This window comes from Colobus angolensis, unplaced genomic scaffold (genome assembly GCF_000951035.1).
Source record: "Colobus angolensis palliatus isolate OR3802 unplaced genomic scaffold, Cang.pa_1.0 Scaffold80, whole genome shotgun sequence".
NCBI lineage: Eukaryota > Metazoa > Chordata > Mammalia > Primates > Cercopithecidae > Colobus > Colobus angolensis.
In genome coordinates this window covers 12,949,479-12,968,686 of record NW_012121821.1, presented here as the reverse complement: position 1 = coordinate 12,968,686, position 19,208 = coordinate 12,949,479, and the positions used below count along the sequence as shown (strand labels likewise).

At 40.3% G+C, this 19,208-nt stretch overlaps 1 protein-coding gene across 2 annotated transcripts; it reads left to right on the top strand.

Annotated features, from left to right (window-relative positions):
* Window positions 1–1,458: 1,458 nt before the first annotated feature.
* BBS10 (Bardet-Biedl syndrome 10) lies at window positions 1,459–5,381 on the top strand. 2 transcript variants are annotated; one of them, XM_011929371.1, is made up of 3 exons: window positions 1,505–1,570; window positions 1,602–1,731; window positions 2,110–5,381. In XM_011929371.1, exon 3 carries the CDS (start codon window positions 2,237–2,239, stop codon window positions 4,073–4,075), a length of 1,839 nt encoding a protein of 612 aa, XP_011784761.1. In that variant the 5' UTR covers window positions 1,505–1,570; window positions 1,602–1,731; window positions 2,110–2,236; the 3' UTR covers window positions 4,076–5,381. The 2 variants fall into 2 exon arrangements, with proteins under 2 accessions (XP_011784760.1, XP_011784761.1); XM_011929370.1 differs by having other exon boundaries at window positions 1,459–1,731; window positions 2,110–5,361.
* Window positions 5,382–19,208: the final 13,827 nt, after the last annotated feature.

Sequence of the window (19,208 nt, the reverse complement as noted above, 5' to 3'; positions counted from 1 at the left end):
TTGTTTTTAAACAGAAAAGCAGAGGTCAAAGAGGATACTTGGTGAATGCCACAGGTAAGGAAATGACAGAGCAAACCCAGGTCTGAATCCAAAGCCCATACTCTCAAGTGCCTGTGTTTTAGGCCAAGCAAGGTGGCTCATGCCTGTAATCCTAAAACTTTAGAAGGCCAAGTCTGGAGGATCACTTGAGGCCAGGAATTAAAGATCAGCCTGGGCAACATAGGGAGACCCTGTCGCTACTAAAAAAGAAAATAACCAGGTGTAGTGAGGCACAAAGCGACTTGAAGGCTAAGACAGGAGGATCATGAGCTCAGGAATGCGGAGCTGCAGTGAGCTATGATGGCGCCACTGCACTCCAGCCTGGGTGGCAGAGTGAGACTTCGTCTCTTTAAAAGAAAACAAAACAAAACAAAAAGTTGTAATATAAGAGACAGTATTTTCTGTCTTTGGATTATATACAATAATCCTTGGCCATGTGTTTTAAAGCCTACTGTTGATCACCAGCGTGACTAATGGATTTAAATCTTCACATCGGCCTGGTGCGGTGGCTCATGCCTGTAATCCCAAGACTCTGAAAGGCCCTGGCAGGTGGATCATTCGGGTCAGGAGTTCGAAACCAGCCTGGTCAACATGGTAACAGCCCCATCTCTACTAAAAATACAAATATTGGCCGGGCACAGTGGCGTATGCCTGTAATCCCAGCTACTTGGGAGGCTGAGGCACGGGAATCGCTTGAACGCGGGAGACGGAGGTTGCAGTCAGCCGAATCTGCGCCACTGCACTCCAGCCTGGGCGACAGAGCGAGACTCCATCTCAAAAAATAAATAAGTAAATGGAATCTTCACATCATTTCTGCTTAATATCTCTGTGGTGTCTAGAGTTTTATTGTGATACCTGAGTCAAGGAAATGTGGTAAAGCCTCTGCAGCGGACATAAAGCCTGCAATTCATGGCTGTAACTAGGCTCTCCTCACCTGTCCTGCGTCTACAAATTATTTCCCTGACGGTAAGGAGAGCAATTCGTGGAGAATGTGGACAGAACATGCGTGAATACAAGGCAGAGGTTTTGCCCCGGAACAAGCAGCTTCTGGCAGGGGATGAAAGCCAGCTGAGTTCCAACCGGGGTGCCCTCTCCTTCGCGCAGGCCCCAATACCGTGCTGACTTCGGAAGCAAGTTTCTCGGGAGACTAAGGGATTTGGGGGCAGCGGACGCCACTGGAGGGAAATGAATTCACTTAGGGAGTCGGGGAAGGGCTTAGGGTTGCCGCTCCTGGCACAGCTGCTGGAAATCCTAGTCTTTTTATCTGTCTTCGCAGACAACGGGGCAGCTCACCCCACCTGGCAAAGTTGCAGGGCTTTTCCACCAAACGTACAGAAGGGCAGCCCTCTCGCCCAACCAAGAAGCCGTGTTACCCCAGCTTCGGCACCTGGCTTCCGGGGTTTCTCCCCGCCTATTCCGTTTCCGGCCATTCCCGCCCCTTTTTTCCGTCGGCCCCGGTGTTCTGCAAGCTGGCCAAAAAGGGGAAGCGGCCCAGATGCTAAGTTCTATGGCCGCCGCAGGGTCTGTGAAGGCGGCGTTGCAGGTGGCCGAGGTGCTGGAAGCCATCGTAAGCTGCTGCGTGGGGCCCGAGGGACGGCAGGTTTTGTGTACGAAGCCGACTGGCGAGGTGCTTCTCAGCCGGAATGGAGGCCGCCTCCTGGAGGCGCTACACTTACAGCATCCCATAGCCAGGTACCTGCGGCCCACACGCTAGCCCGTAGCTGGGCACCCCAGGCAGCCTCTGTGGACCTCTTGTCCCATCCTGAGGCTATACGTACTTGGAAAGACTGACCTCGGGTGAAACCGCTGTCTGCTTGGAATTAGAGCCCTGCCCAAGGGAACACTCCTTTACCCCAAATCTTATCAACTCCCAAGACCACTTCTCCCCACTCCACCAACCGTAGAATCTGGGAATAGAGCAGAATTTTTTCCAAGAAAGGAAAAAACTAAGGATGTATCAAAGGAACAATATTCTCATTTTATACTTATGGCTGTGTAAACATGGTTTTAATTTAAGATGTGGGAAGCCAGCCTTCTGAAAATGAGTTGCTTTATTTCTTTTTTGTACAGGGTGATAGTGGACTGTGTTTCCAGTCATCTCAAAAAAACAGGAGATGGTGCAAAAACATTTATTATCTTTCTTTGCCATTTGCTTAGAGGACTTCATGCAATCACAGACAGAGAAAAGGATCCTTTGATGTGTGAAAACATTCAAACCCATGGAAGGCATTGGAAAAATTGTTGTCAGTGGAAATTTATTTCCCAGGCTCTCGTAACTTTTCAGACACAAATATTAGACGGTATTATGGACCAGTACCTAAGTAGACACTTTTTGTCTATCTTTTCATCTGCTAAAGAGAGAACATTGTGTAGGAGCTCTTTAGAGTTGCTCTTAGAAGCATACTTTTGTGGAAGAGTGGGAAGAAATAATCACAAATTTATTTCACAGTTGATGTGTGACTACTTTTTCAAGTGTATGACTTGTAAAAGTGGGATTGATGTATTTGAGTTAGTGGATGACTATTTTGTAGAGTTGAATGTTGGTGTCACTGGCCTTCCTGTTTCAGATTCCAGGGTCATAGCTGGTCTTGTGCTTCAGAAAGATTTTTCTGTGTACTGCCCAGCAGATGGTGACATACGAATGGTGATAGTAACAGAAACCATTCAGCCTCTTTTTTCCACTTCTGGGTCAGAGTTTATTCTAAATTCAGAAGCACAGTTTCAAACATCTCAGTTTTGGATTATGGAAAAGACAAAAGCAATAATGAAACATCTACGTAGTCAGAATGTAAAATTGCTCCTATCTAGTGTGAAACAACCAGATTTAGTTATTTATTATGCAGGGGTGAATGGCATATCAGTGGTTGAGTGTTTATCATCAGAAGAAGTTTCTCTTATCCGGAGGATCATTGATCTTTCTCCATTTGTACCACCACAGGCCTTTTCACAGTGTGAAATATCTAACACTGCTTTGGTGAAATTTTGTAAACCTCTTATCCTCAGATCCAAAAGATATGTTCATCTTGGTTTGATTGGCACGTGTACATTTATACCACACTGTGTAGTTCTTTGTGGACCAGTGCAGGGTCTCATTGAACAACATGAGGATGCTTTACATGGAGCATTTAAAATGCTTCGGCAATTATTTAAAGACCTTGATCTAAATTACGTGACACAAACCAGTGACCAAAATGGCACTTCAAGTCTTTTTATTTATAAGAACAGTGGAGAAAGTTATCAAGCACCAGATACTGGTAAGGGCTCAATACAAATGCCTTATCAGGACACAGTTGTAGAGAACAAAGATGAATTGGAAAAAACTCAAACATATTTAAAAGTACATTCTAATTTGGTAATTTCAGATGTAGAATTAGAAACATATATTCCGTATTCAACCCCAACAGATACATTCCAAACAGATGAAACGCTGAAATGTTTGTCTTTGGAAAGAAACAGGCTAACTGATGATTATGAACCATTACTCAAAAACAATTCCACTGCTTATTCAACAAGAGGAAACAATAGAATAGACATTTCTTATGAAAATTTACAAGTCACAGATATTACTGGAAAGGGAAGCATGTTACCAGTGAGTTGTAAGTTACAGAATATGGGTACTTCCCAGAGTTACCTTTCCTCATCTATGCCAGCTGGTTGTGTTTTGCCAGTAGGTGGTAATTTTGAGATCTTGTTACATTACTATCTTCTCAACTATGCCAAAAAATGCCATCAATCAGAAGAAACCATGGTTAGTATGATAATAGCTAATGCACTTTTAGGCATTCCCAGAGCCCTTTATAAATCTAAAACAGGAAAGTACAGCTTTCCACATATATATATAAGAACTGTCCATGCACTGCAAACCAATCAACCCTTGGTAAGCAGTCAGACAGGTTTGGAATCAGTAACAGGTAAATACCAGCTACTAACTTCAGTTCTTCAGTGTTTGACAAAAATATTAACCATTGACTTGGTAATCACTGTTAAGAGACACCCTCAGAAAGTTCACAATCAAGATTCAGAAGATGAACTATAACATCAGAAGTTTTTAACCAAACTTTTCATCTAACTCAAGCCAAGTAAAGCAGGCATGTGACCACCGATTCTAAAGTCAGTTCAGTCTGCTTAGGAAAATAGCATGACTTTAAAAGTCTTTAGAAGAAAGGCACTAAGGTCACCAGACCAGATGCAAATATTAAATTACTTTATGGAACAAATCTAGAGGGGAAGCCAAGATTTGGCTAAGTGGGTCTGTTTTTTCCCTATTTTATGCCTCTGTGTCTCAGCTCTGTGTTAGCCTATGTGTTTAGGGGAGGGTGTTTCTTTGTAGCTCCTTTTTACTCTTCTGTATCTTTTTCACTCCAGCCCTCCTTCATCGTTACGTGTTTAGTTCATAGAATCATTTAATTTCTGATTCGGGTAGGCTTATTCTAATTGTTTTTAATATTGAATACATTACTTGCATTAATTTTCCCTGCTCATACTTTGTAAAGAAGTGAATAAAAGGCTCAAATTATTTTTTTGAAAAGCATAAAATTAGCAGTGAGTAAAAGGCTCAAATATTTTTTCAAAAAGCATAAATTTAATTTTTACTTTTATGTGGTCATTGGTTTATTGCCACCTTGGATAGATTATCACCTTCCATATACCTTTGAATATATGTTATAACTGTGCATTGTGAACTCTTTCATACTAGAAAGGATATACAATTAATACTTTCATTTTCTCCTGACCCCAAGAGCTTGTAAGGATATTTCATGTATTTACTGGTCTTTCTTGTATTTGGTGCATAGCCAGAGTTCCACAGTAACAAATAATTTGACAATTTTTATTTCTAATGTTTATTTGTTTTATTTTTTATTTTTATTTCTAATTTATTTCATTTACAAATGTTCCTATTTTAAAAGCTTATCAATGTAAATAACATTATGCATCTTGTCATGGACAAGGACAGTGTCTTATACCTTTATCAGTTCTCTGTAATAGCCAAAACAGTGCTATATTTACTCCAAGTATTCAGAAGTGCTTGTTGAATAAAACAATGTTATATTTAATTCATTCCTCTAATTACACATTTCCAATTTACTTATTCAACAGATTCTTACTTGGGTTGGGATTGAACTTAGGAAAACTGAAGAAAAAAACTTTCATTGCAGTTGAAAAAGTGGTGACTAATGTATTTTAAAAACTATAATATCACCATCTTTTATATTAAATATAATTCTGGTTTTTTAAACATTTATGCTATATGATGCATTATTTTGTTTCTGTGAATATGGAGAGAATAAATTAGTTCTTTTGCTGAATTCATGGATGAATGAACTTACTTTAAAATTGCTGCATAATTTTTTCTTTTTTTTTAAATTGGCTTTCAGGTCATTTGGTCACTTTCCTTTTTTTGTGGTTATGTTAAACACTCCTCCATTACTGTAAGCATTTAATGACCTCCAGGCATGCCCAGTGCTTTGCATATAATAGGTATAAATAGTCACTAGTCCAGGAACGGGAGAACCCTGTTGTGAAGTGAAACTGAGTCTTTGTATGTTTGGCACTTGGTCTAATATCTTACACACAATAGATTCCTGTTGAGGACCTATTTGTTGAATGAATTAGTCATTTGGTCCTCATAGATAGGATTATAATTTCTATAAACTTTCATGGGCAAAGGACTTCTCTACACAAAGTAATCCTTTTTCTTTTCATTAAAAGAAACCCCTCAAAAATACTGGTAAAACTTTCATGGATTTATCCTTATTTACAGAATGACACTAGAGAGTTTACATCACTGAGTTAGATAGGAAAGCACTTTTAAAAATATAATTACATTATACTTATACCCTCTACCACAAAGGATGTGAAATGACCTGCAATAAGAACAGACCACCCCCACCCAAGAAAAGGAACAGACAAAATTACAGTAAAATCTGAATGAAATTTAAAAATCAAGACCAAGGAAAATGTAAAGACAAGTTAACATCAAGATCATGTTTCTATTTTGTACTGCTGCATAATGAATAATCCCAAAACTTAGTTTTTTGAATTATTCTGTTATTGTGATTCTGGAGGTTGACTGGGCTTAACTGGACAATTTCCGCTGTATTCTATTGTTTAGCCGTCGTAAGTATCACCTGAGGTTCAAGGGAGAAGAATGCAGGCCCCACCACTCAATGGGAACAGTGTCAGTGTCACATCATAAGAGCATGTGGGATGGGATATATTGAGGCAGCTATCTTTGGAAAATACAGTCTGCTGCACCATGGGAGGGAAAAGACAAATACGCATTAACTTCTCAGCTGCGTTTCTTTTTATTGTTAAATTACATGTCGATCCACCTCCCACAAACACATTTTCTTCAATAATCATTATAGACCTTCTTATTTTTTATCCTTGGGCCAGCATGAGCCATTTTTATTTTCAAAGCAATAGACACTAAATAGTTAAACTTGAACATCCTTGAACTGGTTCAGCCAGGGATGCTATTTAACCATGTTGTACAGGAATTGCCATGTTATCCACATTTCAGACTAAAAGGGAAGGGGAAGAAGAATGCAGTTTGAGCTTGAACTTTTATCAGAAATTGCCCATCCCCTCCCAAAAGAAGTAGAATATGTCTTTCCCATCATCGTAGCTTAGCAGAGAAAACAAAAACTACAGCTTACAAACCATGTATATGTATGTATATATAGTTATTAATTGCCACTTTGTCATAGCAAAAGATTGCTAACAGCCTGAAAGCTAGATGGATTCACAAAGAGATAGAGGCAACGATTTGGAGGGGTGGGGGTGTCTCCTACCAATCAGGAGGAGGTAGGAAGATTTCTTAATGTCATTTTGATTTTTGAACCAATTGAATATTACCTATACAAAAATGAAATAAAATTTTAAAATAGATCTAGTGCGAGCATATAGAGAATACTCTCCAAATAGTAATTAAGTAATAAGGACCCTGATCTAAGGAAATGCAAGATCAGCGTGGAAGAAAAACTATGTGAGAGACACCCTGACAAATAAGTAGAACTTTGACAATAAAAGATATACACCTAAAGAAAAGGAATATTCTCTTAGCTACACCTGGCTTAGGACTGTTTCACCAGTTCTTGAAATATGAGAACATCCTCACTTGGCAGGCTGCAAAGAGATGTGAGCTATGGAAGAGTGCCAGCAAGCAGTGCTTCATTCTCCTGTGGGAATTTCTACAGTGCAGGGTCTGGCTCTCCCGTATGCAGACTCACCATCAGATTTTTGTCAGCACACTGATTATGGCTTTGTCTCAGGGGCTAACTCGCACGAAGCTTGTGAATGTGATAAATTTATTTACAGTGAACACTCTCTCAGGAACTAGAATGTTCCAAGTCCATATGGCCAATCTTTCCTTTGTGTGTGAACCTCTATGGGAAGTCAAACAATAATCAGGTGCTTGCTCAGTGAGCGTAGAATCAGAACAAGAGAAATCAAATGAAATATATGGTCCTCTTTCCAGTCCATTCATGCTTCAGTTCCCCATGGCATAGTGCTGGCCTTCCTCTACCTACAGTTGCTTCCTAGGAGAGCCTATCCATCTATGATGGCTTGGGTGCCAATAGATGCTGATAATCCCAAATTATATATTTCCAGCCTAGACCTCTTTGAATTCTCAACTCATTTATCCACCTGCCAACACAGTCTCCACTTGGACGCTCACCCTTAACATGCCCAAAATAGAATTGCTATTTCCCATATCCTAACCCTAACCCTCCCACTGTCGTCCCATGTCTGTTAATGGTATCACCCACCTCCCATCTGCTCAGGACAAAAACCTAAGACACACATTGACTTGTCTTCATGCTCCACAACCAGTCTATCAGCAAATCCTGCTGGCTTCAAATGCAAAATGGGTTTCAGATCCACCCATTTCTCACCATTGCCATTCCAGCCCAAACCACTTCATCTCACCTGCACTAGCTCATAATGGTCTTACAGTTCTCTAGAGTGATTCACCCCAACTTTATTTAAAATTTAAACCCACAAAAAAGTTGAAAGAGTACAATGAAACCTTCATCTAGATTCGCCTATTAACACTTTACCCCCTTTGTGCATATACACACATGCACACACACACATTTTACTGAACCAAATGAAAGTAAGTTGTAGAAAGCATTATACTTTATCTTTCAATACCTCAGTATGTTTCCTATGAATAAGAAGTTTCCCCTACATGACTGATTCTTTTGAAATGCAAATCATGGCATGTTCCCCTGCTCAAAGTCCTCCAACGATTTTCCGTCACACAGAATGCAATCCAAATTTGTCATAATCTACAAGGCTTAGCGTGACCTGACCCCCACCTATTCCTTAGATCTCATAGTCTACCAGTCTCCCTCTAGCTTACATTCCACCAGTTTACACTTACCGTCTCTGGATAGGTAACACCATATTGAAATCCCCAAATCTTACAGGCTTAAAACAATACAGTCAGGCATGGTGGTATGTGCCGATAGTCTCAGCTACTCAAGAGGCTGAAGCAGTAGGATCTCTTGAGCCCAGGAGTTTTGAGTCCAACCTAGGCAACAAAGCGAGAGCCCATTTCCAAACAAAACAAAACAAAAACAACCACAATACAAATAGCTGTTACTCAAATTACATGTCTACTAGAAGACAACTGGTGATTCTGTTTCCTTCCTTACTGCTAGATCTAGGCTGATGGAGCAGCCACTATCACGATGGTGATCGTTGATCGTACCAGAGAGGAAAAAGAGCTCTAGAGCGTCTTACATTGGTTCTGTCTGTAAATGGAACATATTATTTTCGCGTATGACTCTGTCCAGAACTAGTCACAGAGTCCTATAGACATCCACAGAAGAACCAGTGGTGCAATCCTATCTTATGCCCAGAAGGACAGAGAACCAGAACATTTGGCAAACAACACACACAAACGCCAAACTGGCCTTTATGTTCCCTGAATACACAAGTTTATTCCAACCTCTGAACTTGCCACTTCCTGTTCTGTCAGCTTAGAACTCTTCTTTAACTCTGATCTCTGTATGGCTCTCTTCCTCACTTTAGGCAGCTATCTCTGCTTAAATATCACATTCTTAGCAGTGCCTTTCTTGACATCCAATCTAAAATAATACCTTATTTCCTCCCCAAAACCTCCCTCCTTCACTATATCTTCCCACCTTGTTAAGCATTTTTTGAAGCACAAACCTGATGTCATTGGTGTATGGTTTATTTTTTAATTGACTGCCTTTCCCACCAGAGTATAAACATGAGGATTTTGACTTATTCGCCTCCATATCTCCAGCATGTAGGCTAATGCCTGAGGTAGTAAGGACTCAATAAAGTTTAGTGAGTAAATGAAGAAATTAATAGGTCTAGACCAGTTGAAAAGCCTGATTAAAACTGCCTTTCCCTGAGCAGTAATTGGGTGGATCCAGTTTGCCTCAATGACTCCATTTATGTATACTTCCAATGCTACTTAAATTCTGATGGACACAGCTTTTTTAAAATACCAGCTTACTGCAGAGTCCCACCAGCTTTGAAACCGTTCTGTCTTCTACAGGTGACTTAGCATGTCTCTGTTGCTAAACAATTATTTGTTAATTTCAAAGAGTATCTCTCTGTAAGAAATTTTATTTCCAAATTTTTGCCAGAAGCATCACTGTAGTCCCATGTATTGTTGGCATATTGTGGTTGAATCATGCTTTGCTCAGGTTAATGGTATGGTAAAATATGCATAATTCTTACAGTCTCTGTCATTCACAGCCATTTTTTTGGAAGCTTGTATTTGTCCACAAGGAAAAGAGGTAGGGGATCCTCATCCCTGCCATCACCAATTGCAGATCTTATTATAAAGAGATATCTGGGTAAGAACCTCCCTGATCACTGCAGCCAACGTTCTTGTGCCTCGACTAAATACACCTACTTACTGATTGGTTGTGTTCCATGAGCTACTCATGGGGTTTCTCATTATGAACTCCATTGTCTGTGTTCTAATATAGGGAAATCTTGGCTGCAACAAGAGAAATGTCTGTTTTCTTTAAGCGGGGAGCTCCCATGGTATATTTAGTCATCATACATTTCTGAAGACTACATTTATGCAAACTTCTTGAGAGTTCACTTGTTTTTTCTTCACAATTTACAAATCTTTTTTGTTCTGAATAAACTCCCATACTGAATTCCTCTAATTTGTATTATGTGTCTTGCAATTTAATTTGCAATGTTAGTCTTAATAATTAGTTTGATGTTCTTACCCAATCTTCCAGATAGTAATTCCTACATGAGCATTAACCAGTGATAACTTGGGCATGAATTGAGAAGGGAGTTGTCTAATGTGCTCCTTGAAAATACTTTGTTGGTTATTTGGGGGAATAAATTTTGATTATTTGCAATATTTTACTCTAACCCTTTTGAGAAATGAGAGACAGAGAGAGAGAGAGAGATCTTTTATATATGTATCAAAGGAAATAGAATGAACTGCATAGCTATAACAAAAGAGGGACATTTTACAGATTGTGTTTATTTTCTATGCTTTGAAGCATGGTGTAGTGAAAAAACCACAGTCTTTGAAGTCAAACAGATAAGTGTTGCCATCCTGGCTCTACCAGTTACCTTGTGTAACTTTGGACAAGTTACTAAATACTTCTGCCTTTATTTCCTCATCTGCGAAATGGCAATAATAGTACCTACCTTACATACCTATGGTGAAGATTTAATGAAGATATCTTATAAGAAGTGTATGATGGTTAATACTGAGTGTCAACTTGATTGGATTGAGGGATACAAAGTGTTGATCCTGGGTGTGTCTGTGAGGGTGTTGCCAAAAGAGATTAACATTTGAGTCAGTGGGCTGGGGAAGGCAGACCCATCCTTAATCTGATGGGCACCATCTAATCAGCTCCCAGCAAATATAAAGCAGGCAGAAAAATGTGAAAAGGAGAGACAGGCCCAGCCTCCCAGCCTCCATCTTTCTCTCATGCTGGATGCTTCCTACCCTTGAGCATCAGACTCCAAGTTCTTCAGTTTTGGGACTCGGACTGGCTCTCCTCGCTCCTCAGCTTACAGGCAGCCTATTGTGGGACCTTGTGACCGTGTAAGTCAATATTTAATAAATTCCCATATGTGTGTGTGTGTGTGTGTGTGTAAAACTCCCCTTTATATCTATATCTATTCATATGTATCTATATATATATATAATCTCCTATTAGTTCTGTCCCTCTTAGAGAACTCTAATACAAAGTGCCTCACACAATGCCTGCCACATTATTAAGAGCTTAATATTAGCTTTATTTCTTCCTTTGGTTGACTATACTTTTTTAACTTTACCCCCCTTCTTCCAGTCTTTCAGTTATACTAGCTATTCTGTGTCCTAAGTATGGCATCATGGGAATAGGAGAAACCTTTGAGATCCGTGCCAGCATGGACTATGGATGTTACAGTTGTCGCAGAAATGTGTTTTGGCAGACTGTATTTTCCTCCATATTTCCCTTGCCACATGGTCTTCTTTTATTTTATTTTATTTTTTTTTGAGATGGAGTCTCGCTCTGCCGCCCAGGCTGGAGTGCAGTGGCCGGATCTCAGCTCACTGCAAGCTCCGCCTCCCAGGTTCCCGCCATTCTCCTGCCTCAGCCTCCCAAGTAGCTGGGACTACAGGCGCCCGCCACGTCGTCCGGCTAGTTTTTTGTATTTTTAGTAGAGACGGGGTTTCACCATGTTAGCCATGATGGTCTTGATGCGTCCACCTTGGCCTCCCAAAGTGCTGGGATTACAGGCTTGAGCCACCGCACCCGGCCACCACATGGTCTTCTTAACAGTATTAGAGCAATGGAGTCTATGTCGCCTTCTGTTAAACCTGAACGAGCCCTTGAGACAGCCTTGCCCAATTAGACTATAATGAAAGTGACACTGTGTAATTTAGATTATGAATGGGAATATTGCACCTCCTGAATCTCTTGACTTCTTACTTTTGGAACCCAACCACCATGCTGTAAGTAAGCTCAAGCAGCCCAAGGAGAGGCCCACGTAGAGAGGAACCAAGGTCCCAATTCACAGTCCTGGCAAAATTTCCAACCAATATCCAAGCACTAAATTTCTAGTCATTTGAGTGAGTCTTTGAAGTGGCTCCCCCAACACCCAGAATATAGATTTTCTTCATGTGAGTTCTGCCTATCCCCACCTAAAATAATTATATTAGTACAAGAAGAAAACTTTTCTGTTATATTTTAAGAATTTGATCTTATGAGTAAGTCAGCAAGTATGTTATTCAGCTGGAATGCACAGATAGAGCGGCACATGTTGTCAAAACATTGACATACTTCTGATTTGGTTTTGTAAATAGCTACTGTCTTGAGCCTCCCAAGTGCCACCATCCTTTCCCACATCTTTTCCTGCCATCCTGGCCTTACAGCCCCTCTCCCCAGACCCTGTGGGCTACCCCACAACTCAGGTTAATGCCTGGCTCAATAGAAGGACTTCCAGGGATTCTGCCTCAGTTCTTCGGTGTCCACTCTGATGAAGTATTAGACATGCCATACTGGTTTAAGGATTTGGAGTATCATTCCTTAATACGGTGTGTGCACATGCATGTGTATATGTGTAATATACACATTTATGTGATCATGCCACACATACTACTTTTCAGTGCTTTGTTTTCGTTTGCCTTTCTGCTTATCTCCCCACTCTTTTCTGCTCCTCCCTTCACTTTGGGTCCCAGCCACCACCCCCGAACCCAAGTAATCCTGTGAAATACCTACCTGATGTTGTTCCACACGTTTCACTGTGCTGCTTATAAAATCGTATACAAGCATGTGTGTACATATTCTTACATGTTTATTTGGATTGTTTTTGTCCTACTTGGTTGAGATTCCTCTTTGCTTCTTGTCACACTCGCTGCCCCGCAGGGAAGGCAAAGGGACTTACTTGTTGGGTTGGGTGGAAGAACAGCACATGCTTGGCTCAACATTCACTTTCTTTCTCTTAGTTAAAGAAGGGAAGCATGGTCAGCTTTACTGTCATAGGCCTGGAACAGGAGTCAGTGCTGTTGGGGACCATGACTGCATTTGGTCTGATTTAGAGAGGGAGCATGGACCAGCCTGTTCAATTTAGCACCTAAGGCCTGCTCTTCTGCATAAACATTATCAGGAGTTACTGTAGTTTTTCCAACTCCCTCAAGCTTGACTCCCCTGTCTGCCTCCCAATGGGAGTAGAGTTACTTATTGGTTCCTCTAAAACCCCATAATCAACAGATATCACCAGCCTTATTTTTAAGACAGAGTCTGACTCTGTCACCTAGCCTGTAGTGCAGTGGAGTGCACACATGGCTGAACTGCAGGCTGAACTTCTGGGCTCAAGTGATCCTCCACCTCAGTGCACACCACCATGCCTAGCTAATTTTTAAATTCTTTGTAGAGATGAGGGTCTCACCATGTTTTCTAGCCTGGCCTCAAACTCCTGGCCTCAGGTGTGAGCTGCACCCAGCCAATAACCCAGCTTTAAAAGCAGTCACTGGCATGAGCTTAATTTAGCCAAAGAGACCCAAATGCTGTTATTTGGCATAATATTAATTTTTTTTCCAGCTCCAGGATGAATTGAGACTCTAAAAAAGCCAAATTATTGAAAGAACCAGTGTTCCATGTTCTGTGCCACTGAATAAAAAATGCCTTGATTAAACCTACTGCACATATAGAAGGATGAAATCAGAGACAATCTCTTCAGGTTGCAATCCCAAAGCTTGTCAAGGCCCAGCAGTGTTCCTGCTTTTGGGTGCCATGAAATTCCTCTACTTAAGTTATCTCAAAGAGTCTAATACTTGTAAGAAAGGAAACCAATGAAAATGCTTTAACGAAGAAAGTAAAAAGATGGAAAGATTAGACAGAAGGAATATTTTATGAATTTGATTAGGTAAACAGAAGGAGTCAGGGAAGAAAGTGGAAATGAGTTATTCCAGGGTGATGGGATGAAGATATTAGGTCTAATTAGGGTAGATTAGAAAACTACTAAGCACCAAGCATATAAATAGCTTACAATGGCTAATTAGGTATGACTGGAAGCTACATCAAAACTCTCATTAGTTAAATGCTGCCAGGTTCCGTTATGATTGAATATGTCCAAAAAAGGGCATGTATGACCAAAGTAGTAGTAGATAATACAAGTTTTAAGTTTGGTGTGTCTTGTGTTTTGTTTAAGAAATCTTTGACTACTCCAAAGTTTGGATCTTTGAAATGGTACTAAGAAATCTCAGAAAAATACTGAATTTGGGTAATTTCTTCAGAAATGCAAAATAGAAGTATTTAAATATATTTTAAAATAATATATGTTGATGCATATAAATATTAAATATCTGTAAAATTGAGAAATCTAGTATAATCCACTCACACTATGAAAACTCTCTTACAATACCATAATGATGAACTGAAGAAAAAAAGTCACTTTCAAGTTATCTCTTTTCTGACTCATAACAAACTTGATTTGATCTATTCTTCCAACAAAACATCTTCATGGAAATGCTTTAAATAGTAAAGCACAATTAAAATTCTTCATTAGAATTGCCGTTTTACTCACCATTCTCACAGAAATTCCTCCAGTCAGCAGCTTCTTTGGAAATACAGAAAGCAACCTCCTGGCACTGTAACATGAACCAATCTGCAAAGATTTTATAATAGCACAGTGAAATGACTTTTACATTTGCCGTACTAAGCATCTTTAGTATGCCATACTTAGTACTGCCATACTAAGTAAAACATAAGTATGGCATGGTACAGAGAACATGGGCTTTAGAGACACACTGACTTGGTGTTTGCATCCTAGATTTGCCATTTACTAGTTGTGGGACCTTAAACAAGTTTCTCAAATTTCCCATCCTTCCCTTTATTGGTTCTTGCAGTTCTATATTGTTGTGTAACAAATTATCCCCAAATTTAGTGGCTTGAAATAGCAAACGTTTATTCTCTCACATAGTTTCTGTGGGTCAGGAATCTGAGAGTAACTTCACCGGGTGGTTCTGGCTCAGGGATTTTCATAAGGTTGCAGTCAAAATACTGAAGACCTGAGAGGCTGACGGATCCACTTCACTCACTCACATAGCTACTGGCAGGAAGCTTCAGTCCCTTGCTCTGGGGGCGTCTCCATAGGGCTGCCTGATGTGTTCACATAACATGGCAGCCGGCTTTCCCACAGTGACAGACCCAAGAGAGAACAATGCCTGTTTTGTTTTGTTTTTTAGACAGAGCGTTACTGTCGCCCAGGCTAGAGTGCAGTGGCACAATCTCAGTTCACTGCAACCTCCGTCTCCCAGGTTCAAGCGATTCTCCTGCCTCAGCCTCCCGAGTAACTGGGGTTACAGGCGTGCCACCACGCCCAGCTCATTTTTGTATTTGTAGTAGAGACGGGGTTTCACCATGTTGGCCAGGCTGGTCTCGAACTCCTGGCCTCAGATGATCCGCCCACCTTGGCCTCCCAAAGTGCTGGGATTACAGGCGTGAGCCACCGTGCCTGGCTGAGAACAGTGCCTTTTTTTTTTTTTTCAGATGGAGTGTAGTTCCGTTGCCCAGGCTGGAGTGCAGTGGTACAATACTGGCTCACTGCAACCTCTGCCTCCTGGGTTCAAACGATTCTCCTGCCTCGGCCTCCTGGAATAGCTGGGATTACAGGCACGTGCCACCATGCCTGGCTAATTTTTGTATTTTTAGTAGAGACAGGGTTTCACCATGTTGGCCAGGCTGGTCTCAAACTCCTGACCTCAGGTGATGCGTCCACCTTGGCCTCCCAAAGTGCTGGGATTGTAGGCATGAGCCACCGAGCTTGGACAAGAACAGTGACTTTTAATGTCACTCCTGCTGCATTCAATTCATGAGAAGTGAGTCACAGAGTCAGCTCACACTCTATGTGAGAGGAATTAGGCTCCACCATTAGAGGGAGGAGTGTCGAAGAATTTATGGATGTGGTTTAAAATCATTAAGTCAATAAAACAGAAACAATAATATCAGCCTTATCTCACACTTTAAAAGGTCAAAGGTAAACATCAAGAACCATGCTGGCTTAGAAACATATACATTCACTGAGTCTTCATTGAGTACCCTCCTGGGCTGCACACTCAGGATTAAACCATGAGCAAAACTCACAGAATGCCTGCCCTCATGAAGCTCACAGTTTAATGGGGAAGATTGACATGAATCAAATGTTACATAAACAAATGTAAAATTGCTGCCTCGATATGTGCATGGTGCACAGTAGAGGGATTTGATCTAATCAGGAAAGCTTCTCTGAGGAAACTATGTCGACACTGAGATCTCAGGGTTGAGTAAGTGTTGATGAGGTACAGAAGGAAGAGAAGAGAGTTCTAGGTGAAATATTCGACAGGCATGAGACTTGTGGACGGAGACGTGGAGAGGACAAGGCACTGAGGAGGCCAGGGTGGCTGGGGCAGGGAGGCTACACGTGGTTGCAGGAGAGGTGTATTAGTCCGTTTTGATGCTGCTGATAAAGATATATCCAAGACTGGGAAGAAAAACAGGTTTAATTGGACTTACAATTCCATATGCCTGGGGAGGCCTCAGAAGCATGGCGGGAGGCAAAAGGTACTTCTAACATGGTGGCAGCAAGAGAAAAATGAAGAAGCAAAAGCAGAAACCCCCTGATAAACCATCAAATCTCATGAGACTTATTCACTATCATGAGAATAGCACAGGAAAAACCGGCCTCCATGATTCAATTACCTCCCCCTGGGTCCCTCCCACAACAAGTGGGAATTCTGAGAGATACAATTCAAGTTGAGATTTGGGTGAGGACACAGCCAAACCCTATCAAGAGGGAACAAGGAGTCAGACCTTGCCCTACTCATCTGGTCTCTAATAAAGGAAGAGAAGAAAACATTGTATATGCTTATATGAAATCAGTGATTACCAGGGAATAGAGTCTGGGGTAGGGATTAACTATGAAGGGCATGAATGGACTTTTGGGGATGATGGGCTGCTGTGGATCTTGCTTGTGGTGATGGCTACAAAACTGTGTGTGCTCGTCAGAACTTACAGAACTGTGGACTGAACAGCATGAATTTTACTGGAAGTAAATTATGCCTCAATAAACTGGACTTTTTTTTTTTTCAAAGACACTTTTATGCAGGCACTTTAACAGAGGGGTACCATAACATAGTGAATTTTTCTATGATATGGGTTTTGGATTTCATCCAAACACAGTGTAATTCCTGTCACATCAAAAGAAGACTGTCATCACGAGGCTTAACCTGTCCAGTGGTTATCTGTAACTAAAACCTCCCAGTCAATGATAGTGAGCTCTCTCTTTCTCTCTCTCTCTCCCTCTCTCTCTCTCTCTCTCTGTGTGTGTGTGTGTGTGTGTGTGTGTTTTGGTGGGAGAGATAAACACATCTCAAAGTAAATTAAATTTAGGAGAGTTTTCGGTATTAAAATAACATGTTTTCATTACTTTGCAAAACACAAAGGAAAGGAACATTTTAGAGGTAATGAATCAAGTGACTCTACAATATAAATGCTCTTTTTTGATTACTCTGTTTTTATTCTGAAAAGGTTGTTGTATAAATACAATTCTAAGATCAACAATGATGCTTAACAATGGAATTTAAAAGATTATTATTTTGTTACAAAACCCTTAACAGATATGAAGCAAAACAGGTTTTCCTAACTCAGAAGCTGATATAGTACTTGAACTATTATCCTTAGGCAAGACACTGATACCATTAAGCTTTTGTGAAATTAAAGATTTGAGAAGAACATTGATTATTGCAGCATTGGACTTCAATAGCTGAGCTCTCAAGGTTTTCAATGTAAGATGTTGTTAATGAAAATGAAATGTATAGTATTCCACTATATAAATATGCCACCATTGATTTATTCGTTACAAAGCAATGGGAATGACAGCCTACAACTACACACAATACTGTGAATTCACTTCACAAATAAAAGAAGACAAGTACAAAAGTTTATACTGTATGATTTCACCTAATGAAAAGCATCAAACCTGGAAAAGCTAGTCAATGCTATTGCTAGCCAGTACAACAGTCCCCTTGCAGGGCAGCAGGGGGGCCTAGTGACTGAAAGAGAGCATGATGTGGATTTCTTGGTGTGGATACTGTTCTATTTCTTTATCTGGGAGCTGGTACCATAAATGTATTCAGTTTGTTATTCATCGAGCTGTACACTTACATGCATTTATATATATATGTTATACTTCAAAAAAAGTTTTTTTAAAATAAAAAAGAAATATGTGGCACAATAGCAGAAGACTGTGTCATAAAACAGAAAATTAGGACATTAGCCTACACTTTCTCATGATCGCCGATTGCCCTAACAAAAGGCTGCTATACACTTGACAACAGAACTGTCCTATCTGAGCAGATGCCCCTCTTTGGTTTTTTTTTTTTGAAACTTTTTAAATTAACAGATAAAATTGTATGTATTTACTGTGTACTACATGATGTGAAGTATATATGCATTGTGAAATGTCTATATCTAGCTAATTAACGTATGCATTACCTTATAGAGCTGTCTTTGGGACGAGAACACTGACATCTGCTCTCAGCATTTTTTAAGAATACAATATGTAATTAACTATAGTTGTCCAGTTGTACAACAGATGCTTTCAACTTATTCCCAACCACCTTATTCCCTGGTCACTATCTTTCTACTATCTACTTCTATGAGATTACATAGAAGTAGACTCCACATCTAAATGAGATCATGCAGTATCTGTCTTCCTCTGCCTGGCTTATTTCATTTAACATAATGTCTTCCAGGTTCATCCACGTTGTCACAAATAACAGGATTTCTTCTTTTTTGTGGCTGAGTAGTATTCAGTTGTGTATGTATACCACATTTCTCTTCATTCATTCGTGGATTCATGTACACTTAGGTGGCTTCTGAATCCCAGCAACTGTGAATAGTGCTGCAGTAAACACAGAAGTGCCGCTATCCCCTCAACATGTTGATTTCATTTCCTTTGCATATGTGCCCAGTAGTGGGATAACTGAATCATATGGTAGTTCTATTTTTAATGTTTTGAAACATCTCCACACTGTTTTTCATAATGGCTGTACTAATCTACATTCCCACCAATTGTGTACAAAAGTTGCCTTTTTTCCATATTCTTGTCAACGTTCGTTAACGTTTGTCATTTTGATGGTAGCCATTCTAACAGGTGAGAAGTGATATATCCTTATAGTT

What these genes read in the sequence shown, in the direction of transcription:
- BBS10 (XM_011929370.1), top strand. Translation starts at nt 1,535, where the DNA reads ATGCTAAGTTCTATGGCCGCCGCAGGGTCTGTGAAGGCGGCGTTGCAG. An exon ending in TTACAGCATCCCATAGCCAG is followed by an intron (nt 1,732 to 2,109) that starts GTACCTGCGGCC and finishes TTTTTTGTACAG; the next exon opens with GGTGATAGTGGACTGTGTTT.